Genomic DNA, 24,285 nt, shown 5'->3' on the forward strand with positions numbered 1-24,285 from the left:
GAAATGGAGTTTTGCCATGTTGGCCAGGGTGGTCTCGAACTCCTGGCCTCAGGTGATCTGCCAACCTTGGCCTCCCAAAGTGCTGGGATTACAGGTGTGAGTCACCACGTCTGGCCTCATTTAACATTTTAAACAGTTTTTTAAAAATGTAGTATCACGGCCGGGTGTGGTGGCTCATGCCTGTAATCCCAACAGTTGGGGAGGCTGAGATGAGTGGATCACCTGAGGCCAGGAGATCAGCCTGGTCAACATGATGAGATCCCATCTCTACTAAAAATACAAAATTAGCCAGGCATGGTGGTGGGCACCTGTAGTCCCAGTTACTCGGGAGGCCGAGGCAGGAGAATCACTTGAACCCAGGAGGCAGAGGTTGCAGTGAGCTGAGATCGCACACTTCACTCCAGCCTGGGCGACAGAGCAAGACTCCATCTCAAAAAAAAAAAAAAAAAAAAATTAGTAGCACGTATTTTTTTAAGAAAAAAATGAAAACTATGGAAAGTAGGAAGTATCAGATAAAAATGATCTCTGGCTTCATTCTCCAAACCCTGTTGATGCTTTTTTTTTTTCCTAGTCATTTTCCACTATGATTCGGCTTTTTTGGGGGTGGGGAGCAGTTATAATTATACAGTATATGCCATTTTATAACTTAACTTTTTCATATAACACGGCTTTATAAATTTTTCTGAAAACTTCTTAAGCATAATTGTCCAATTAGCTACTAAATAATTGTTAAATGGATGTGCAACTATTGACTTCACCAATTCCTTACTTTAAAAATGTAGGTGCTTTCCAAGTTTTTGCTCTTTTCAATAACACCACCCGTATCCTCTTTGGGAATAAAGCTATTTCTAGATTTCATACTATTTTGTCGATCACTTCCAAGAGCAGGCTCAACAGAGCAGGAGGCAGAAGCACTGCCAACGCTCTTAGCAGATCTGGGCAACTGTTTCCCCTTCCCCTCAGGAGTCTCCTCTCAACTGCCTGGGAGCCCACACTAGCTTCCTTTTTTTTTTTTTTTTTTTTGAGACAGAGTCTAGCTCTGTCACCCAGGCTGGAGTGCAGTGGCTCACTGCAACCTCCATTTCCTGGGTTCAAGTGATTCTCCTGCCTCAGCCTCCCAAGTAGCTGGGATTACAGATGCCCACCACGATAGCTGGATAATTTTTGTATTTTTAGTAGACATGAGGTTTAGCCATGTTGGCCAGGCTGGTCTCAAACTGCTGACCTCAGGTGATCCACTCACCTCAGTCTCCCAAAGTGCTGGGATTACAGGCGTGAGCCACCACACCCAGTCTCACACCACCTTCTTGGCAGGCAGCATGCTGTGTCTGCCTGGCCCTGCCAGTCTGCAGTTGTGCAAATGGTCCCAACCAGATGTCAGCAAGAGGACAGTGAGGGTGAGAAAAGCCAATGAGAGCAGGAAGCTCAGCATGAGTGGTGGGTGATCCCTGCCTGCATTCATTAGAGATGGTCTTTCCTATGAGAGGCAAGCGACGGGTATGGCTTGCCCTTCTGGAAAGGACCAGGACCCCACCCAATGGTCAGTGGCCCATATGTTGGGGCAGATCCCCAAACAGCCGACTGTGGACCCTGACTTGAAGACAGAGAAGTCATGGGGACCTCACTTGCTGCCTGGGGGAGACCCCAAGAGGAGATGTGGGCATTGGGGATGGTTGCTGTTCTCGAAGGTGGTGGAGGGAATGGTGGGAGGGCCATAAGTCCTCAGAATAATCGAGAAAAGCACGCCAAGGGGCCTCGGTATAGACCCAGCCCCAAGCTCACATACAGTTCCTCCTGGACCTCGGGCAGGCTCAGGGCCCATCTGTCGCAGCGGGGGTCACAACCCTTCTGTTTCTCTAATTTAGAAATATCCTGTTTCCCCAAGTCCACCTCACCCTAACACCCTGTCTTATCACAAGTCCACTGCCCCTCCCCCATAGAGGGAACAGAGCCAGAAGTTCCTCAGGGGCCCTTTTTCTGTCCTGGCTGGGCCAGAGGCTGGCGTCAACAGCCAAATGATGAGTCAGCCCAACGGTAATGTTGAGCCATTGTGTCAACTTCCATGCATTGAGTGAGGTTGGGGACAGCACCCCTAACGCAAATCTGACCTGCAAGGACCCAAAGGACCCCATGATTCCTGGACCCTCCTACTCCCCCAAGGGCTCCGGAACCTCTTTCCCAACAGGGAAAGAACCTCGAGTCGGCATTTTCTAAAGCAATCTGAAGACAAAATGCTAAAAACTCAAATACTGATGGAACACTCACTCCATGCACACTTGCAGTTCTTGTTTTTTCGGTAACAGAGCAATCATCACCAAAGTAGAATTGGAGGTAGCATCCATTTTTTCACGGGGATACTTTTTTCTCCATCTTGCACGCTGAAGTAGGAAATGCTTCCCTAGGGGCAGGGTTGGCAGTGCCCTCTGGCCTTACTGGCTCTGGGCCTCACAGGATGGGTGGGGACTGATCCTCAAGTGCTCTTCTCTTCCTTCCATGGGAGACTTGGCACAGAGGCCTCCTTTTCTTTGGTTCTTTCTCAGCCATTTCCTGTCACGGCTACTCTCGACCCAGCCACTGTTGGTATACTGGGTGGCAGGGGATGTGGTGAGGACCAGGGTTTCTGCCTCCTTAAGAAACACCCTGGAAGTCTGAATTCCAGGCAAATAGAAGGTAGAAGGTGGACTTGGTGCAGTGGCTCACGCCTGTCATCCCAGCACTTTGGGAGACCAAGGCTGGCGGATCACTTGTGGCCAGGAGTTCGAGACCAGCCTGGCCAACATGGTGAAATTCTGTCTCTACTAAAAATACAAAAATTAGCCGGGCGTGGTGGTGTGTGCCTCCAGTCCCAGCTACTTGGAAGGCTGAGGCGTGAGAATCACTTGAACCCAGGAGGCAAACGCTGCAGTGAACCAAGATCGTACTACTGCACTCCAGCCTGGGTGACAGAGCAAAACTTAGTCTCAAAAAACAAAAAACAGCAACAAAAAAGTAGAAGATGGACCACTGAGTGAGCAGATTCCGTGATGGGGAGGTGGGCCTCTGACTCAATATGCAGGGCTGGTGCCCAGAGCAAGACCCAGCACCCATCCAGAGCCACAGTAATCAGGTGGGATGTGCCTCAAGCTACCTCCCAAGACAGAGGGCAGGCAAGAGCTGGCATTGGAGAGGAAAACCAGCTCTCCTGTTGGAGGAGTTGCAGGAGGTGAATTCCTCTGGCCAGGGTTTCTCCATGGTGGCCCTGTTGAAATTTTGGGCTGGGTGGTGTTTTGTGGTGGGGAGGGGGCTGTCCTGTGCATTGTCACATGTTTAGCGGTATCCCTGGCCTCTCTCCACGAGACACAGTAGCATTCTCTTCTCTGTCCACCACGCTATGACAACCAGAAGTGTAGTACTTAGTGCCACTGAGTTGGACACTTAGAGTTAAAATGGTAAATTTTATGTGATATGTGTTTTACCACAATTTTAAGAAAAAAATTGTAAAAAGTATTAAAAAAGTGGGCCGGGCACTGTAATCCCAGCACTTTGGGAGGCTGAGGCGGGTGGATTGCTTAAGCTCAGGAGTTTAAGACCAGCCTGGCCAATGTGACAAAACCCCACCTCTACTAAAAATACAAAAATATTTTGCTGGGTGCAGTGGTGCATGCCTGTAGTCCCAGCTGAGTCAGACGGGCCTGCCTGGGGAGGCGGAGGTTGCAGTGAGCCAAGATTGCGCCACTGCACTCCAGCCTGGGTGACAGAGAGAGAGAGACCCTGTCTCAAAAAAAAAAAAAAAAAAAAGGTGGAAAAAAAGCATAATGTGGAATTCTACCGTGTATCTCTAGGCCACAGAAAGTCAATAGGGAAACTGAGACACACAGGATCCCTGCCAGTGCTGTGTTCATCCCCTAATGTGGGGAGGCAGCTGAGTGGAAGAGGCCTCATGATACAACAATTTAAAAAAAAAACAGCTGTGCTTAGAGCCAAAAGCCAAGACTGGAAAGACCAGGCAGCTCCCCGCTGTCTGCAAGCTTTCCCATCAAACTCCAGCCCCCTGGGCCAGCGCCCAGCTCTCTCTCCTCGGCCCTGGGGCTGCTCCTTGGAGGCAGGCCTGCCCCATGCCCTATTGCTTATCTAGGGGAGGGCTTATTTTGTATTACTCAGGGGGTGAAAGGGAGTTTAAGGGCCAGAACTGTGCCCTGTAAGCCATTTCCCAAAATAGGCAGCCCTGAAGTGCTGCAGGCTAGAAGATGACAGGGTACAAGAAGGGGAAAGGTCAGCAAAGACTCTGCTCTGCACCCAGCTGGCTCACTGATCTGTCCACAGACCTACCCCACACTGGGCCCCCTATTTTTTTTTTGAGACGGAGTCTCGCTCTGTTGCCCAGGCTGGAGTGCAGTGGTGCAATCTTGGCTCACTGCAAGCTCCGCCTCCCGGGTTCACACCATTCTCCTGCCTCAGCCTCCCCAATAGCTGGACTACAGGCGCCCGCCACCACGCCGAGCTAATTTTTTGTATTTTCAGTAGAGACGGAGTTTCACCATGTTAGCCAGGATGGTCTTGATCGCCTGACCTCGTGATCCGCCCGCCTTAGCCTCCCAAAGTGCTGGGATTACAGGCGTGAGCCACTGCACCCGGCCCTGGGCCCCCTGTTTTATTGGGGGTCACTCAATACCACCTTCCCTCCAATAAGCACAGTGTTTCTGGGTTTTACCTGCCCACCAACGCTGCAAGATCCCTCCAGGATTTCTGGAGGGTGAGAAAGACCCTACTCCTTCCAACAAGAAGCAGAGCCTTAGCGTGGCACAATCAGAAAGGAACATGCCGCATCAAGAGTGGTTCTCAAAGCCCGGGCCCCAGTGTGATGGCAGCAGCTGCATGTGGACACTTGTTAGAAATGCACGTTTTCGGCACCGCTCCAGACCTAGTGAATGGGAAATTCACAGGGAGTGGGGTGCTGCCGAACAATCGATGTTTTAATAAAGCCCGAGGACCAATGACCTGCATCCAGCCCATACCTCATCTCACAGAGAAGGTGACCAAGGTCTCGAGAGGCTCTACGACTTGCCTAGGGTCACCCAGGCCACAGTAGAATATTACTCTTAATGTCTAAAGTAGATAGGAGCTACTTAGGAGGCTGAGATGGGAGGATGCTTGAGGCCGGGGGACAGAGGTTGCAGTGAGCCAAGATCATGCCACTGCACTCCAGCCTGACTGACAGAGTCAGACACTGTCTGAAAAAAAAAAGTAGACAGAGTTCTCCAATTATGCCGATAACATGAAACCTAGACTAAGAAAGACGGAAAACAGAGAAGAATGCAGTCAATTGGTTTGGCAACAAACAATTGACAGCAATTGGTAACAAACCAATTGAGAGAAAAAAAGAGAGGGAACAGGAAGGCTTTGAAGAGCATGGCTTCAGCCAGGCCCCCTGGGTTCCATCCTTGCTCTGCCACTGGCTGTGGAACAAGGACAAGTTAGTTAACCTCTGGGCCCGTTTCCCCATCTGCAGAACAAGAATAATAATAGAACCCCCATCAACTGTTAGATGATCTTGAGGATTAAGGTAGGGCTCCAAGTGTCTCACACAGAGGGACTGCTCAATACATATTAGCTGTAACTGTGACCGAGGAGGAAGGGACCCTCCCAACCACAAGATAATTAGAATATAGGGAGAAAAAAATCAACATGGAACAAAAGAAATCTGCAGTCTATAGAGGTGGAATAATATTCAGAGGAAAGAGCTGCTGAAGAATTTGGCAATGATGAAGAATCTAGGGATGGTTATGATGATGTATAAGAAATGATCTGGCCGGGCGCGGTGTCTCACGCCTGTTATCCTAGCACTTTGGGAGACCGAGGATCACCTGAGGTCTGGAGTTTGAGATCAGCCTGGCCAATATAGTGAAACACCGTCTCTACTAAAAATACAAAAAAAATTAGCTGGGCGTGGTGGCAGTAGCTGTGGTCCCAGCTACTCAGGAGGCCGAGGCAGGAGGATCACTTGAACCCGGGAGCTGGAGGTTGCAGTGAGCTGCGATCGCGCCACTGCACTCCAGCCTGGGTGACAGAGCGAAGACCCTGTCTCAAAAAAAAAAAAAAAAAAGAAAAAAGAAAGAAAGAAATGATCCTTAACAGCTCTGGGATCTGGGGAAGACTTGAACAAAGAGAGGCTGAGGATGAATGTGAGAGAAGCCTAAGGGGGTGGGTTATTGCTGGCTGAAGGATCTGGCTCCTTGGAGAATCATCTGACTACCCCCAGGCAGAGAGGAGGGAATCTCTCTGATTTTACGTAGGGAGTGGAGGAAAAGAGATTACTTAGAGGATGGTTTCTATTAAGGAAGTCCCAGAGAATTTAGGAGAGAAAATTCCTCAGATGGATGCCTGCTCTTTAGCAAACCAGTAAAAGGAAAAGAAAGAAAGAAAAGCTGAGCATTCAGGTGGCACACGCCTGAATCCCAGCACTTTGGGAGGCCAAGGCGGGCGGATCACTTGAGCCCAGGAGTTGGACAACAGCCTGGGCAACATGGCAAATTAGCCGGGCATAGTGTTGCGTGCCTGTAATCCCAGTTTCTCCAGAGGTTGAGGCCGGAGGATCGCTTGAGCCCAGGAGGTGGAGGCTGCTGTGCACTGTGATCGTGCCACTGCACTCCAGCCTGGGTGACACAGTGAGACTCTGTCTTACAAAAAAGAAAGAAAAGAAAAGAAAGAAGGAAGGAGAGAGAGAGAGAGAAAGAAAGAGAGAAAGAAAAAGGAAAGACAAAAGGAAAGAAAAGGAAAATGGAAAGAAAGGAAGAAAAAGAAAGCAAGAGAAAGAAAGAAAGAAAGAGAGAGAAAGAAAGAAAAGAAAGAAAGAAAGGGAAAGAAAGAAAGAAAAAGAAAAGGAATCAGCCACGTCCTGCAGGCTCCTCTCCTCAAGGAAGCACTGACAAACAGGAAACCCCTTGGCTTCCAGGACCAGAGGCTTCCAGGTGGGTTGGAGGCACAGCTGCAGACAGCTGCAGGCCCCAAGGGCTATGACCTGTGCAAGACCCAGGGCTCTCTCTACCTTCACCCCTGGGCAGGTTAGAGACCTGGCAGGTTCCCTAATGGTCTGCCAGTTTAGAGACAAGGTTGTAGAGGGACAGAGCCCTGATTGACTCCAGGTGGCCCAGGTGGTGCTGTGCGAGGGTCCTGGTCTGGGAATCAGGGGACTGCTCTAGTAGTACCCTGGGCAAGACACTGAACTCTACAGGGCTCAAGTTCCTCCTGTGTTTTTAAACTGAAATTGATTAAGTGCTCACTCTGTGGCAGGGATAATACAGTGACTGTGGGGATAACCAGCACCATCTCCCATGATTCTATCTCATTTAACCCCATTTGCATTTAACAGTTGAAGAAACTGAGTCTCCGAGGGGTAAGACATCTTGATCACAGTCACTCAGCTGATTGGGGGCTGCCTCAGAACGGGGACTGGGATGTCTCCCAGGAAAGCCTGTGCTCTACACTGCTTCAAATCCTGCAAGAGTGGGTTCCACGATGCCTATGGTTTCTGCCTGAGGGGTCAGGTTCCAAAGCCTGGACTGAGTAATCTAGAACCAACCTGGAGACCCCGAGAGAACGCACTTGAACAGCCAGCTGCCCTAAAGCAGATGAAGGAAATCAGAATATGCCACAAAATATGCCCCTTTGGCATAAGGATTGTTTTGAGCTGGTTCAGATGTAGAAAGAAGTCTTCCCAGAGCTTGTTTATCTGACTAAAAGCAGAAACTACTTCTTCCTTTTTTTTTTTTGAGACAGATTAACAAGAGAAAAACAAAGAGGGTCTCTGTTTTTCTCTTGTTAATCTGTCTTGTGTAATTTGCAGGGCCCCAGTCAGAAAACCTAAGAGAGTAAAGGAAAAAAATTAAGTTTTTTGGAACCCACAGTCTCACTCTGTCACCCAGGCTGGAGGGCAGTGGCACAATCACAGTTCACTGCAGTCTCCACCTCCCAGGCTCAAGTGATCCTCCTGCCTCAGTCTCCTGAGCAGCTGGGACTACAGGCAGGCACCACTATGCCCAGCTAATTTTTGTTTTTATATTGGTTTTTTAATTTTTTTTTTTTAGAGATGGGGCCTCACTATGTTGCCCAAGCTGGTCTCAAATTCCTGGGCTCAAGTGATTCTCTCACCTCAGCCTTCCAAAGTGCTGAGATTATAGGCATGAACCACCATGCCCAGCCCTAAAAGCAGAAACTCCTAAGAAAAGATGCCTGCTGTAAATGTACCCATAAAATCTTTGTGGCCACTTGATTGACTTTCTCAGTTTGCACCCTGGGAAGCCAAAAACCATTTTTCCTTTGTCTTGTCATTTCTCTACAAATTTATTGCTCTTTGTTAAGATGCTTTATATATTTATATTTATTTTTATTTTTTTGAGATGGAGTTTCATTCTTGTTGCCCAGGCTGGAGTGCAATAGCATGATCTCGGCTCACTGCAACCTCTGCCTCCCAGGTTCAAGCAATTCTCCTGCCTCAGCCTCCCAAGGGGCTGGGGTTACAGGCACGTGCCACCATGCCTAGATAATTTTCTGTATTTTTAGTAGAGACGGGGTTTCACCATATTGGCCAGGCTGGTCTCCGACTCCTGACCTCAGGTGATCCACCTGCCTCAGCCTCCCAAAGTGCTGGGATTACAGGCACTGCGATCAGCCTAAGATGCTTTATAGACCCCAAGTGCTAACCGTCCCTTTGAGTTACTCATCATTGATGTTTCTCCTGTGTGATTTGCATTATGTATGTTAATAAACTCTGTTCTTCTCTTGTTAATCTGCTTGTCCAATTCTCAGGGCCCCAGTCGGAGCACTTAGGAGAGTAAAGGAAAAAAAGTTAAGTTTTTCCCTAGAATCCACACTAAGGTGCCCCTCACCACCTATAAAAGGGCCTCCAACCAGTAGCCTCAGATGACCACAGACCTCGCTGGAGGCCTCGAGGCAGAGGTGGTAAGGAGCTGGCGTCCTGCAGCGAGGATCCCTGCAGCTTCCACCTTCTATCACCTGACTTTCCCAAACTGAAGACAGTACACCTCAGAGATCAAGAGCGTGGAGTCCACTCCAGGGAGGAACGATTCTCAGGGGCTTGCTTGCTGAGTGATCTTGGGCAAGCGTCTTAACCTCTCTATGCCTTAGTATCCTCAACTGTAAAATGGGATTTGTGGTGAATCCCATTGACAAATCCCATTGAAAGAGACGATGTACTTAGACCACTTAGCACATACAGTAAGTGCTCAAATAGGAGATTTTGCGTAACCAAAGCAACTGAAAGTGAACTCTTCAGCACTGTCCAAGAAATCGAACAATCCCAGGGACCACCAAGAAAGCAGAAGGGGCGGTTTTGTACAATTGCACAATGGGAGCAACCTTGAACCCTACCTCACTTATAACTTCCCCTTACACTAGACAAATAGAGAACGCCTGTTTATTGTCAGATTTGCATTTTGTTAGCTCTGAATATATGGAGATTGTAAAATGAGGTACTTGAGCTAAAAATTCCCCAGAGAATTGGTTTTTCAAAAATTATTCAGGGTCAAGTTCCGCAAGGGGTTGAGTTTCTATTCTTCTTACAAATATACCAACTTTTAAAAGTGAATTAAGAAGTGATCACTATTTCAGACAAAAAGCAGGGTCTTCAGAGAATTGGATGGTTCTTCTAAAAAGTGCTTTTTGCCTGGCGCAGTGGCTCACACTTGTGATCCCAGCACTTCGGGAGGCCGAAGGGAGCGGACTGCTTGAGCTCAGGAACTCAAGACCAGTCTGGGCAACATGGTGAAACCTCATCTCTACCAAAAATACAAAAACTTAGCTGGGCATGGTGGTGTGTGTCTGTGGTTCCAGCTACTTGGGAGGCTCACTTAAGCCTTAGGGGCCGGGGGGTGTTGCACGGAGTTGTAGTCAGCTGAGATGGCACCGCTGTACTCCAATCTGGGTGACAGAGTGAGACTCCGTTTCAAACAAAAAAACAAAACAGAACACAAACAGTGCTTCTCAAATATTGGCAGCATCAGAAACATCTGAAGCTGGCTAAGTTCAGATTCCAGAGACTAGTTTTGTGGGTCTGGGCTGGGCCTGAGATTGCTGCTGCTGGTTTGCCGACTGTACTCGGGGGAGCCATCCTTTTATATTTATTTATTTATTTTGAATAAATAAATAAAGCACTTACTGAGTCCTTAATGAGCTACCGCGCCCAGCTGGAGTAGCCACCCTTTGCAGAAATGTCCTGGACCATTTTAATGATTCCCTTTCCAAGAACCCACTTAAATAGAGGTCTGCTGTACAAAGCGAGATACTCATACAGTCACTATTTCCCCCACAATGTTTATGTCTTTTGGATTGCTGACTTACTTTCAGAATTAAAAAATTGTCATTGTGTATTTCATTTCACCAGAATTGAATACAGTTATTATACCCCACCCCCCGAATAAAAGGACTTGTTGAGCTCCCCCAGTTCCGGGTCTGCTTAAGCTCTGGGCTCAGCTCTGGGAAAGCCCTTCCATGAGGAAGCAGTGGGTTGTCATGGGAAGTGAAGTGGGGCCAGCCGAACCAAAGGAAATAGAGCAGATCCGCAAACCCACACCCACTCCCAAAGTCAGTCTACTGTCAGAAAAGCTGAAGCTGCTGGGCGTGGTAGCTCACACTTGTAATCTCAGCACTTTGGGAAGCCGAGGTGTGCAGATTACCTGAGGTTGGGAGTTCACAACCAGCTTGACCAGCAGGGAGAAACCCCGTCTCTACTAAAAATACAAAATTAGCTGGGTGTGGTGGTGCATGCCTGTAATCCCAGCTACTCAGGAGGCTGAGGCAGGAGAATTGCTTGAACCCGGGAGGCGGAGGTTGCGGTGAGCCAAGATCGCCCCATTGCACTCCAGCCTGGGCATCAAGAGTGAAACTCTGTCTCAAAAAAAAAAAAAAAAAAAAAATTAGCTGAGCATGGTGGTGGGCGCCTGTAATCCCATCTACTTGGGAGGCTGAGGCAGGAGAATCACTTAAATCCAGGAAGTGGAGGTTGCAGTGAGTCAAGATTGCACCACTGCACACCAGCCTGAGTGACAGAGTGAGACTCCACATCAAAAAAAAAAAAAAAAAAAAGAGAAAAAAGAAAACAAGAAGAAAGGCTGAAGCTACTGGGGGTCTCCAAAGCAAAACACTCGACGTCCAAGACCTTGGGGAACCCCAGCCACCAGGGCCTGTGTGGGGAGCAGGTAAGGGTCACTGGCTGTAAGCACTCAAGAAGCGCTCATTGACTAAATGAATAGTAAATGTAACCCGAGGTGACTTTTTAAGGGTGGTGGGAGAGAGGGAGCCCACAGTGCTGGTGTAAGAGGTGGCACCCCTTTTTTGGCCTTCTTTGCTTCCTCTTTTCTCTGCCCACTCCCAAGGCCCCATCAGTGATGCTAGGGGGCATCCCCCAGGCTGGGGCACTGGGGAATGTCACTCACCAGGGACAGCTTTCCGGACTTCACTGTACACTGTCTCTGTGTCCTTCTTTCCTAGATCTGGAAAAAGAACCAGGCATAAGTTAGTAGCTGCCTCTGGGAACAGGGTCAGTCCACTGCAGTCATAGGAAAAGGTCTGAGGCTCTGCAGGCAAGGCTGTACCCCACCACTGCACCCCACCAGAACCAGGTCCAGAAGCACCCAGAGACCTTGTCATTTCTGATATTAGAAGATCCTGGCTGGGCACGGTGGCTCATGCCTGTAATCCCAGCACTTTGGAAGGGTGAGGTGGGAAGATCACTTGAGGTCAGGAGGTTGAGACCATCCTGGCCAACATGGCGAAACCCCGTCTCTACTAAAAATTCAAAGAATTAGCCGGGCATGGTGGTGCGTGCCTGTGATCCCAGCTACTTGAGGGCTAAGGGACAAGAATTGCTTGAACCCAAGATGCAGAGGTTGCTGTGAGCCAAGATTGCACCACTGCACTCCAGCCTGGGCAATAGAGTGAGACACCACCTCAAAAAAGAAGAAGAAGAGGAAGGTCTTGGTCTAACCAGCATCACTCCCAGTCTGGGAATAGGAGGTCAGCAGGCCATCGTGGAGCAGGGCCACATGTTCCAGACGAACCCTGGACCTGAGGGGCCACGGATGGAGGGGCCCCCAGCAAGGGCCTGCAGCCTCCAGCTTGGTGGCCCCGTTCCTCTTCCCCTGCCACCGTGACCCTTGTCCAGACACTCTGCCAGCTCCCTCAATGCAGGGTTGGGCTATGGCCTCCCAATCACCTGAGAGCCCAGACCCCGGGATCCAGAACCAGACCCCGAGGTGTGGGTTAGAGCCTGGGGGTTGTTAGTGACCCCAGGAATAGCCAGGACTGAGAACTCTTACAGGGCTAGACAGCTGGGCTGGCTGTTTTCACTGCTGGCTCCTGGGCCTCACTGCAGCCTCTGGTTGGATTGGCCTGGGGGGGTCCCTGGTGCTGGTTTTTTAGGATCTCTTCAGGGGCTCTAATATGCAGAAAGGGCTGAGATCCTCTGGGATAGACCCTCTCAGTACGGCAGCATGATGACTGACCCAGGGGGTGGTGTATACCTGGAGGAGACTCAAGGGTGCCCTTCCTGACATCTGTTTACCTTCCACTGGGGTATGGGCACAGGATGTGTACACAAAAATACACACACAGCGTATACACACGCACACTCATGCACACAATGTGTATATATGCTATGTACACCCTCATACAGTGTGTAGGGTGTGTCTACACACATTGTGTATACACATACAGCGTGTACATACACACTGTATGTACAAACATGCAAGCTGGGTATGCACACACTCATGCACACAGGGTGTGCACACACATACATACCGACCAACCCTGAGGAAACAGGATGGAACCTGGCCACTTCCCAGCTCCTGTCACCTGCACAGAGGCCCAGGAAGCCTCACTATAGATAAGAGCCTGATGTCGTGTGGGCCACTGTTCTCCTTTTACAGATGGGGAAAGGAAGCCCCAGATAGGGTAAGGGGCTTCCTGTGCCACGGTCAGTGCATTTCCCTCCTCAGAGTGGATGGCCAGGGTGTGACCCTGGACTCTACCTGCACTGAGATGCCCTTGTCTCACCATGCTCCAGGGACACCCCATTCTCACTTCCTGGCCCCACACACACTCCTCCACAGCCAGCACTGCCCTTTCTCCTTGCCCCATTTCCCCACGACCCTGGTGGAGCTTCACGCATGTACCAACACACCAACACTCACCCGCCCTCTGTGCCCTGGGAAGTTACAGGGCCCCCTGAGCTCCACAGCATGTTGGTGACATTTGTCCACAATACACTGACGTGACTTGTTCCCAAGTCCATCTCCCTGGCAGAGCCCAACCTCCTATGGGGTGACAGCTGGGGTCTTGGACATGTCCCATTCCTAGGCTTGCTCAGCTGCCTGGGGGCACCTGTCCAAGTTTGAAGTGACAATAATGGTGGTGGTTCCTGTGTCAGGAACCATTTGTGAGGAGAAAGCCTGGGGGAGGGTCAGATCCCTACAGTGGAACTTGGGGCATTTGGGGTGACTAGGGCCTTACACTGACTTCCCCAGGGCACCAAACAGGATTTGGAACTCAGAAGAGTGGCTGAGCTACCAGGGCACCCCACTGCTGGACAGCAGAGATGCCCACACACCCCTCACTCTCTTTCTGTGGCACCAGATGTGGCGGCCTCAAGGGAAGCTGTAGGGATCCCCAACCCTATTGGGGGATCCTCCACATCCCCAAGACACCCTCTGCTTGATGTCAGGCCTGGCCAAGTCACTCACTCAGCAGAATCCTAGACACCTAGTGTGAACCCCGCACTGTGGAAGAGGAAAGGTGATTGGGCCTGGCCCCAGCTTTCAGGAGCTCCAGGCTGTGAGGCAGACAGGTGCACAAACAACTCAGACACTGCAATAAATGCTAGCGAACACCATGTACCAGGTGCATAGTGTGTGTGGGGGGGTGGTCACGGCCAGCTCATCCTCTGACCCAGGCCCACAGTAGGGGCTGGGGCAGGTGGGGAATAAATGGAGGGAGAGGGCTTGGTGTTTGGGCCTGGGGGCCCAGACATCTTGTGAACCCCACGGTCCCCGGGTCCATGAGGGGCAGCTGGGAGACCTCTCTGATGGCCTTGGGGATGTGGTAACACTCGTATCAGCCAGGGCAGCAGGGGAGGCTTCTGCTTCTTGGTGGAGCTGCTAGAGTTGCAGCTGCCCCAGAATCTGCCCAGCTTAGTGACGGGTGGGCAGGCAGAGTTGCAGCTCATCACCACCTCCCCTCCCCACCCACTCCACAGCAGCAGCTGCCTGCTAATGAGTAAACCAGGCTGGCAGGCTGTTTGTCTCTGCTGTCAGGGATGTTTCCGGATGGGGCTTTATTTTGGCTTCTGTTTTTCTCTGTGTTAACAGAGAAGGAGATGGCTTCAACGTCATGGGGTTTTCCCAGCAATTAGTCTCAGAGCAAACATGCAGCAAACCAGGATTTACTGAGTTCCTTCCTGCCCCTCCTCCACCCCAAGTGACCACTTGGTCAGCTGCCACTAGGGTCAGAGCTGGATGTGGTTCCCATCCCCTCCTCCATAGGAGGAGGAAGTCTTGAGAGCAGGGAACTGGCTTGGTCAAGACCAGGTCAAATGTACTCACCACAGGCCTTGTACCCACAAAGCCCCTTTTCTTAACCTGGTAATACCTGGCTCTCCACCCACAGGAAGGCAGAGAGGGAACACCTGAGGCTCAGGCCCGACTTCCCACACTGCTCCTTAGCTGCCAAGGAGGAGGATGGGTCTAGAAAACTCAAATTGAATTCCCAAAAAGCTCTCCATTGCCCCCAATTGACCCTCCTTACGGGTCTACCTGGACCTCTGCAGCCCACACAGCGTTTGTGCAAATGGGGAAAGAGGGACCAGTTAGGTGATGGCACCCCTGCAGCTGCACAGCTTGGCAAGGAGGGCACATGCTGATCGCCTCTGCTTCACCCAATCCTGGGGGGGTCTTGATACCTTCTTATTTTTAAATTTTTTGTAGAAATGAGTTCTTGCTTTGTTGCCCAGGCTGGTCTTGAATGCCTGGCTCAAGTGATCCTCTCGCCTCTGCCTCCCAAAGTGCTGGGATTACAATACCTCCTTCTTGTCCCTTCAACCCTTCCCCACCTTTGAGCAAGAAAAAGAAAACCAGGGCCAGGTGCAGTGGCTCATGCTTGTAATCCCAGCACTTTGGGAGGCTGAGGTGGGCAGATCACTGAAGGTTAGGAGTTTGAGAGCAGCCTGGCCAACATGGTGAAACCCTGTCTCTATTAAAAACACAAAAATTAGCTGGGCGTGGTGGCAGGCACTTGTAATCCCAGCTACTTGGGAGGCTGAGGCAGGAGAATTGCTTGAACCAGGGAGGTGGAGGTTGTAGTGAGCTGAGATTGTGCCACTGCACTCCAGTCTGGGCAACACAGCGAGACCCTGTTACACACACATACACACACACACACACACACACACACACACACACACAGCAGCAGCAGCAGCAGCAGCAGCAGGCAGTAATTAGGTCTCCCATCCTGGCCATTCAATTCTTCATCTGGTGCTGTGATCTGACTCCAAGATATATCTAGAATAGAATCCATACATTGCCAGCACTGTGCCCGCCCATCCCTCTTGCCTGGTGATAACACACTAGTCTCTCTGCTTCTGTTTTTGCCCTCCTTCAATCTGTTTTCCATGCCAGCCACAAGGACTTTTTTTTTTTTTTTGAGATGGAGTATCACTCTATCACTGAGGTTGGAGTGCAGTGGCACAATCTCGGCTCACTGCAAGCTATGCCTCCTGGGTTCAAGCAATTCTCCTGCCTCAGCCTCCCAAGTAGCCAGGATTACAGGCACACGCCACCATGCCTGGCTAATTTTTGTATTTTTAGTAGAGACAGAGTTTCACCACGTTGGCCAGGCTGGTCTCGAACTCCAGACCTCAGGTGATCCGCCTGCCTCGGCCTCCCGAAGTGTTAGGATTACTGATGTGAGCCACTGCACCCAGCCAAGGACATTTTTTAAAGAAGAAAGTTGAAAGCTGTTACTTCCCTGTCTAAATCCTTCCAAAGGCTCTCGAATCCACTTAGAATAGAATGCAAAGAAATCCTCAGAGGCCCTGCATCCTCCCAGCTTCCTGTTCCTGCTTTCTGTCCTGCTGACTCTGCAGACGCAAGGGCCTCCTTTCAAATCTTGGATGAGTCAAGTTCTGAACCGCCTCACACTGCCCTTCCTATTTCCTGGGACTGCCCACCCCTCCCTCCTGGTGGGGCTGCCTTCTTTGCACCCTTCTGGCCCTGCTTAAATGTCACCCCTCAAAGAGGCCTCCTTGGGCCACCCAAGCCAGAAAAGGTGTCACCTTTTATGCCTTCTCATCGCACCCTGTTCTTCCCCTTCCAGGCACTTATGATAACTGACGCCACCCAGCCTTTGCTGCACTGTGTTCGTGGCTCTCTCTCAGGCTGTCCCCTCCACAAGGGAGGGTCTATATGTGCTTGTGCTGCCTGCATAGTGGTTGGTCCCTCATGGGCCTTAATCACAATTTGTTATCTCAACAAACCAATCACTTTACAATGAAATAAAGAGGAAGAGGCCAGGCCTGGTGGTTCACGCCTGTAATCCCAGCACTTTGGGAGGTCAAGGCGGGTGGATCACCTGAGGTCAGGAGTTCGAGACCAGCCTGGCCAACATGGTAAAACCCTGTCTCTACTAAAAATACAAAAATTAGCCGGGGATGGTGGTGGGTGCCTGTAACCCCAGCTACTCGGGAGGCTGAGGCAGGAGAATAGCTTGAATCTGGGAAGTGGAGGAAGCAGCGTGAAGAAATTGTGCCATTGCACTCCAGCCTGGGCAACAAGAGCAAGACTGTCTTAAAAAAAAAAAAAAAAAAAAAAAAAGAGGAAGAGAGTTTCAGGCCTGCCGCGTTCCCCACCCCTCTCAGGTCCAGTCTAGACTTGGAACTGAGTTGTGCAGATTGGGCAGTACACAACCCCCGGGGGCCATTCTGTTGGCAGGCTATGGGAATGTGCCCCAGTGGTGCAGCACACAGCCCAGCGGCTCTACAGGGCATCCCTGTAAGGAAAGTTCTGTGTATACACCTGCTGACACACAGCCCAGGCTCAAAAAGAGAACACAAGGAGAAGTCCAAGACTCCTCCCAGATCATGGAGCAAGGGGTGATTTCAGGACCCCATTGCCATGTGGTCTGTCTAGTGGCTGGTGCGGCCTGGAAAACTGCACGCATTCAGCCTGCACAGTCAGGAAAACTGCCCCAGGCCTGCCTGGCTAGGTGGATGCAGCCTGGGGTTAGCCTCAGAGGAAGGGAGACAGATGGCAATGATCCCAGGGAGCTTCCCAGCTGGGCAGGAAGGTTCTGAGACTGCTTCCTTTGAGCGTGCAGGAGCCACTGTTTCCTTTGAGCGTGCAGGAGTGTGCAGTGGCCCCCGGGGACTGTGTACTGCCCAATCTGGGTTAGCAAAGGAGGAGGAGGGTTAGGAGATGCATTTAAAATTTTTTTTTAGACGGAGTCTTGCTCTGCCACCAAGGCTAAAGAGCAGTGGCTTGATCCTGGCTCACTGCAACCTCTGCCTCCTGGGTTCAAGCGATTCTTCTGCCTCAGCCTCCCCAGTAGCTTGGATTACAGGCATGCGCCACCATGCCCGGCTAATTTTTGTATTTTAGTAGAGATGGGGTTTGACCATGTTGGCCAGGTTGGTCTCGAACTCCTGGCCTCAAGTGATCTGCCTGCCTTGGCCTCCCAAAGTACTAGGATTACAAGTGTGAGCCACCATGCCTGGCCAGGAGATGCATGTTTTTATGGTGCCCAAAACAAATGAGATTGATGTTCTAGCATTTGCTACGAAGCAGCCCACTCTGCATCCATTTCCCCAGCACAGAACCAGAGACAGGGAATTCCAGGCCAGCCTGCCCTTGAGAGAACCACAAACACAAAAACAAAACCCAAGGTGTAAAATCAGTACCACTGCTCACACGGAGAGGGATCTCGTGCTTTCAAAAGCCTTTACCTAAGTGTCCCTCTAAATGGCAAAGCACTCGATATCTTGAAACATGCATTTGATTTACACACATTCAGTCTGTACAAGCAACTTTAGGAACACACTGGGTTTGGCAAGGGGTCTACCTCTGGAAGGGACAAATTGCTCAATACTTCCTAATTCCTTGGCACTTAGTAAGTGCTCAATAAATCTTACCTATTATTAGTAGTATCATAACTAATAATGGTCGAAAATTGGCCAGGTGTGGTGGCTTCCACCTGTAATCCCAGCACTTTGGGAGACAAAAGTGGGCAGATTGCTTGAGCCCAGGAATTTGAGACCAGCCAGGGCAACATGGCAAAACCCTGTCTCTATTTTTCTTTAATTAATTTTTAAAATTTTTGAGGCAGAGTGTGGTGGCTCACACCTGTAACCCCAGCACTTTGGGAGGCTGAGGGGGGTGGATCATTTGAGGTCAGAAGTTCAAGTTCACGCTGGCCAACATGGTGAAACCCCATCTCTACTAAAAATACAAAAAAAAAAAAAATTAGCCAGCTGTGGTGGCGCACACCTGTAATCCCAGCTACTCAGGAAGCTGAAGCAGGAGAATCGCTTGAACCTGGAGGTAGAGGTTGCAGTGAGCCAAGATCGCGCAACTGCACTCCAGCCTGGGCACAGAGTGAGACTCCATCTCAACAAAGAAAAAAATATATATATATAATAAAAAATATATAAATAATATAAATACAAAAATATTATAGATAAAATATATAAAAATAAAAAATATAATATATAAATATTATAAAAATATATATTATATATACACAAAGAAAACATATATATTATATATAATATGTATATTTATATATTATATATATTATATATTAATACATAATATATAAATATATAATATATATTTATATATTATGTATTAATATATAATATATATTATATATTTATATATAATATATAATATATATTTATATGTTATATATAAATATTATTTATATATAATATTTATATATTATATATTATGTAATATATATATTATACATTATGTAATATATTTATATATTATATATTATGTAATATATTTATATATATTATATATATAAATATATATATTTTTTGAGATGGAGTCTCGCTCTGTCACCCAGGCTGGAATGCAGTGGCACAATCTCAGCTCACTGCAACCTCTGCTTTCCGGGTTCAAGTGATTCTCCTGCCTCAGCCTCCTGAGTAGCTGAGATTACAGGTGCGCACCACCAGAGCTGGCTAATTTTTGTATTTTTAGTAGAGAAGGGGTTTTACCATGTTGGTCAGGCTTGTCTCGAACTCCTGACCTCAGGTGATCCACCCACCTTGGCCTCCCAAAGTGCTAGGATTACAGGCGTGAGCCACCGTGCCTGGCCTTTTCTTTTTTTCTTTTAAATTATTGAGATTTTACGGCTCAGAGCCAGGGCCAGGGCCAGGGCCTTTGCTCCTTCCAGTCTTAGCAGGCCGGTAGGTCTGCTAATCACTTCCTTTGGAGTGACTGAGGGTGCACAGACTCTTCTTACTGAACACGGCACCCCCCCCACCCCTGGGGTTTACACCCAAGCCAAAGGCAATGCCTGGGGACTCACTCGAGTGGCACTTACCTTTGTGAGACTCGGCTGAGGACACTTGCACTTCCGTGTACTGCACGTCTGAGTTCAGAGGCTCTGCTCAAAGAAACCACAGCAGCTTGTTGTTTAGGTGGAATCTCTTGTGGGCACCTCAGATCGTAGAAGTAGACTTTCTTTTCTTTTCTTTTTTTTGTTTTGAAACAGAGTCTCACTCTGTCGCCCAGGCTGGAGTGCAGTGGTGCGATCTCAGCTAACTGCAACCTCCACCTCCCGGGTTCAAGTGATTCTTCTGCCTCAGCCTCCTGAGTAGCTGGGATTACAGGTGTGCACTACCATGCCCGGCTAATTTTTGTATTTTTAGTAGAGACAGGGTTAATTTTTGTATTTTTAGTAGAGACAGGGTTTCACCATATTGGCCAGGCTGGTTTTGAACTCCTGACCTCAAGTGATCCGCCCACCTCAGCCTCCCAAAGTGCTGGGATTACAGGCATAAGCCACTGCGCCTGGCTAGATTTTCATTCAGGTTATTAAAGTATTCTGTATTTTGAGGGGGTAGCCAGACACAGGCTTAATTCCATTCGGGATGAGGAAGGGAGTACAAACCCTGCACTGGTCCAGGAGGCAGATACAGGGCCTCGGGGCCCACGGTTTCCTCCCTGATTCCTCTGTTACCAGGATGTAGAGGGACCCTCTGGCCTAGGTGCCTGTTTCTACTGTGGGGGGACTTGGAACAGGTCAGTAGAGACAGAAAACAGCCCAGTATCAGCCCCAGCGGTTCTCCCAATTCAGTCTCACTCAAGATGCTGGAAGCCTTCTCTATAGCCACAGGCAAACAAAGCTACCTCCAAGACCGAGAGGATTTCGGGAAATGGGGAACGGGGTCACTAGCCTAAAAATAATTGGAGAGTATGAGGCGTACATGTGAATGAAATCACTCAGGGTACTAAGGTGAAAGCTAGAAAAGTAGTTTGTCTTCAAGTCAAAAATAACATTACTGTTTTGTTTTTAAAGCCTTAAAGAATAGGGATTCTCATCAGCCACTAAAACAACGATTCTGCAGTCAAAGATACATTTCAGGCTGGGTGTGGTGGCTCATGCCTGTAATCCCAGCACTTCAGGAGGCTGAGGCGGGCAGATCACCTGAGGTCAGGAGTTCGAGATCAGCCTGGCCAACATGGTGAACATCCACCAATACTAAAAATACAAAAATTAGCTGGGCATGGTGGCACACACCTGTAATCCCAGCTACTTGGGAGGCTGAGACACGAGAATGGCTTGAACCCGGGAGGCGGAGGCTGCAGTGAGCCAAGATTGTGCCACTGTACTCCAGCTTGGGCGACAGAGTAAGACTTTGTATCAAAAAAAAAAAAAAAAAAAGAGCCAGGCACAGTGGCTCACACCTGTAATTCCAGCATTTTGGGAGGCCAAGGCGGGCAGATAACAAGGTCAGGAGTTCGAGACCAGCCTGGCCAACACAGCGAAACCCTGTCTCTACTAAGAATACAAAAATTAGCCGGGTGTGGTGGCAGGCACCTGTAGTCCCAGTTACTTGGGAGGCTAAGACAGGAGAATCGCTTGAACCTGGGAGGTGGAGGTTGCAGTGAGCCGAGATCACACCACTGCACTCCAGCCTGGGTGACAGAGCGAGACTCTTGTCTCAAGAAAAACACAAAAAAAAGAAAGAAAGGAAGAGACCTTAACAGAATCCTTTCTCTTTGTTAGGAGCCTTAGCTCCCATGGCAGCAGCCCAGAGAGAAAGGAATTTTGAAAAATGATTTAGTCCAATCCCTTAGTGCTTCAGGCAGAAGAGAGTAATTTATTGTCCATTGTCTTTAAAAATCACCACCTCAATACTCAACAAAAAAGAGGTCCCACTGCCTTACCCAGTAGCCCATGATGAGTCAGGAAGTTGTGTTTTGGGTATAACCCAGTTCTTCCCTACTTTGATTTAGGTGACTTTCCCACTGAGGACACTAGACAGCATCTCTGGTGAAAGCAGCTAGCTACCTTCATTGACACATCGGCTGTGTACAGGGTCATTAAGAGAGGTGGGAAATTATCCACAGTCTTTCAAGTTTTAGTTTTCTTTTCCCATGAGTCTTTTTTTAATGTAAAAGTTGGTTCTAATAAAAACATGTAATTAGATAATTACCTTTATTATCATTTATTGGTTTCATTGCATGGTTTCCGACATCGTCATTGTGACCTGGTTGAAAAATAACAATTAGGGTGAGTGACATGGGAAATTCTAGTTTTCTAAAACCTTTTAAAAATTCAGTACCCCTAACAAAGTCAAGCCTGATTTATTCAGTGTAGTGACAACTAGCATTGTCTCTGGGTCCTGGGTCCCCTCGTTGGTCCTCCTGTGGGCTCCATTTGACCTGCTGTGTAGTCTTTTTCTTTCTTCTTTCTTTTTTTTTTTTTCTTTTTGAGACAATGTCTTGCTCTGTCACCCAGGCTGGAGTGCAGTGGTGCAATCCCGGCTCACTGCAGCCTCCTCCTCCCAGATTCCAGCGATTCTCCTAGTGTTGCTTTGTTGCACAGGCTGGTCTCCAACTCCTGGCCTCAAGTGATCCTCCCACCTCAGCCTCCCAAAGAGCTGGGATTATAGGCATGAACTACCATGCCTGGCCTAAATACAGTTTCTTTCTTTCTTTCTTTTTTGAGATAGAGTTTCGCTCTTGTCACTCAGGCTGGAGTGCAATGTTGCGATCTCAGGTCACTGCAACCTCCACCTCCCAGGTTCAAGGGATTCTCCTGCCTCAGCCTGCTGAGTAGCTGGGATTATAAGCATGTACCATCATGCCCAGCTAATTTTTTGTATTTTTAGTAGAAACAGGGTTACACCATGTTGGCCAGGGGGGTTTTGAACTGCTGACCTCAAGTGATGCACCTGCCTCGGCCTCCCAAAGTGTTGAGATTACAGGCATGAGCCACCGCGCCCAGCCTAGAATACAGTTTCTTAAACAATATATTTGCTCTTTTCTATTTACTGACACATTACTTTTATTACTACAGATATTTTATTTTCCTTTTTTAAAGTTTATGATTCAGTACTATATGAATTACTCAATTCTTAAAACATATTTCTCAAGCAAAATATGTCTCTGTAAAAAGTATATCCTAAAAATTTCTTATTTTGTGAGACACTTACAGAATTAGAAAAGAACATGAGCATTCTATGACCAAACCTGCTGATAAAGCAAGAAAAGTGGCTGGGCTCAGGGGCTCACACCTGTAACCCCAGCACTTTGGGAGGCCAAGGCAGAAGGATCTCTTAAGCCCAGGAGTCTGAAACCAGCATTGGTAGAGTGCCATCTCTACAAAAAATAAAAATTAGCTGGGCATGGTGGCACATGCCTGTGATCCCAGCTACTCAGGAGGCTGAGATGGGAGGATCACCTGAGCCTGGAAGGTAGAGGCTGCAGTGAGCTGAGATTGCACCACTGCACTCCAGCCTGGGAAGATCCTGTCTAAAAAAAAAAAGAAAGAAAAGAGGAAGAGTGTTCCAAATTTGGTCTGGGACAGGACTTTTTGTGATGTAATTATAGCCCCCTCTGGCAAGTAAGTAGCATCCCTGCTGAAATGCTTGAGCAATTTTCTGACTAACCTGGGATTAAGAACTCCTAGGACTGGCTACTCATTCAGCTGAACTGACCCTAAAGCTACTGATGAGCCTTGTGAATAGATATTTCTTAATTGGAACACTTTCTTTATGCCTCTACTGAGAGAATATTGAAATTGCTTTCCCTTTGTGGCAAATTTGAAGTACAACTGTCTTATGCTTGTAATAATTCCATCTGAGAAGATGTTTTACCAATGTTTTCATTTGATATCTGGTCTCTGTCTTGAAAATGGAGAATTATAATATTACGTTGGGGCAATGTTCAAAGTCTTTGAAGGTAAAAGGGCATTATGATTATTCTCTATCTTTCTTCTAAGGGGAGTTTGGAAGGTGGCGAAGTTAGAATAGAATGTGTTACCTTTCCTTTTACGTTTCTGTATATTACATGGCCCAGTGGCTGATGAGATGAAGCACCCTGTTGAAGCCAGGGTTTCTCTTCCAACTGTAATCCCACCACTTACATATTCTGCTTCTGAGAGGGCTAAGGAAGTATGCAGCAAGTTGGGGAAAATTAGCAATGGCAGGAGACCATGATTTTACCATAATGACTGTTAGCTTCCATACTGGGATCTGACATTTTCTCATTGTTGGAGTTCAGAAGTGGTACTGCTGGCCTTAAAATGAAATATAAAAAGGGAAAACAATATATAGATATATTTGTTGTTGTTGTTGTTCTAACCCCAAACCACCAAAGTAATCAAGGAAAGATCATGAGAAAACCAGGAAGAGTTTTACAAGGTAAGGAAAACTTTACTCTCTCATTTGGAAAACTAATATTTTTTGGCAGCTCCAAGGATTATGTGAAAAAACTGTTTTTTTGTTTGTTTGTTTGTTTGTTTGTTTTAAGACAGAGTCTTGCTCTTTCGCCCAGGCTGGAGTGCAGCGGTGCAATCTCCGGTCACTGCAGCCTCCACCTCCTGGGTTCAAGCGATTCTTGTGCCTAAGCCTCCCGAGTAGCTGGGATTACAGGCATGCACCACTATGCCCGGCTAATTTTTGTATTTTTAGTAGAGATGGGGTTTCGCTGGCTAGGCTGGTCTTGAACTCCTGACCTCAGGTGATCTGCCTGCCTCAGCCTCCCAAAGTGCTGGGATTACGGG

The 24,285-nt window shown here is 48.4% G+C and overlaps 1 protein-coding gene across 6 annotated transcripts in view; it reads right to left on the reverse strand.

The window, feature by feature from the left end:
* Positions 1–24,285, reverse strand: part of PECAM1 (platelet and endothelial cell adhesion molecule 1) — a 91,876-nt gene that overhangs the window by 8,047 nt on the left and 59,544 nt on the right. For all 6 annotated transcript variants that reach the window (XM_055257197.2, XM_063629351.1, XM_063629353.1 and 3 more), the window contains 4 exons: positions 23,726–23,799; positions 21,713–21,766; positions 19,594–19,656; positions 11,430–11,486 (listed from right to left, as the gene is read on the reverse strand). In XM_055257197.2, the coding sequence (XP_055113172.2) occupies positions 11,430–11,486; positions 19,594–19,656; positions 21,713–21,766; positions 23,726–23,799 (248 nt within the window). The remainder of the gene's footprint in view (positions 1–11,429; positions 11,487–19,593; positions 19,657–21,712; positions 21,767–23,725; positions 23,800–24,285) is intronic.

This window comes from Symphalangus syndactylus, chromosome 20 (genome assembly GCF_028878055.3).
Source record: "Symphalangus syndactylus isolate Jambi chromosome 20, NHGRI_mSymSyn1-v2.1_pri, whole genome shotgun sequence".
Classification (NCBI taxonomy): Eukaryota; Metazoa; Chordata; class Mammalia; order Primates; family Hylobatidae; genus Symphalangus; species Symphalangus syndactylus.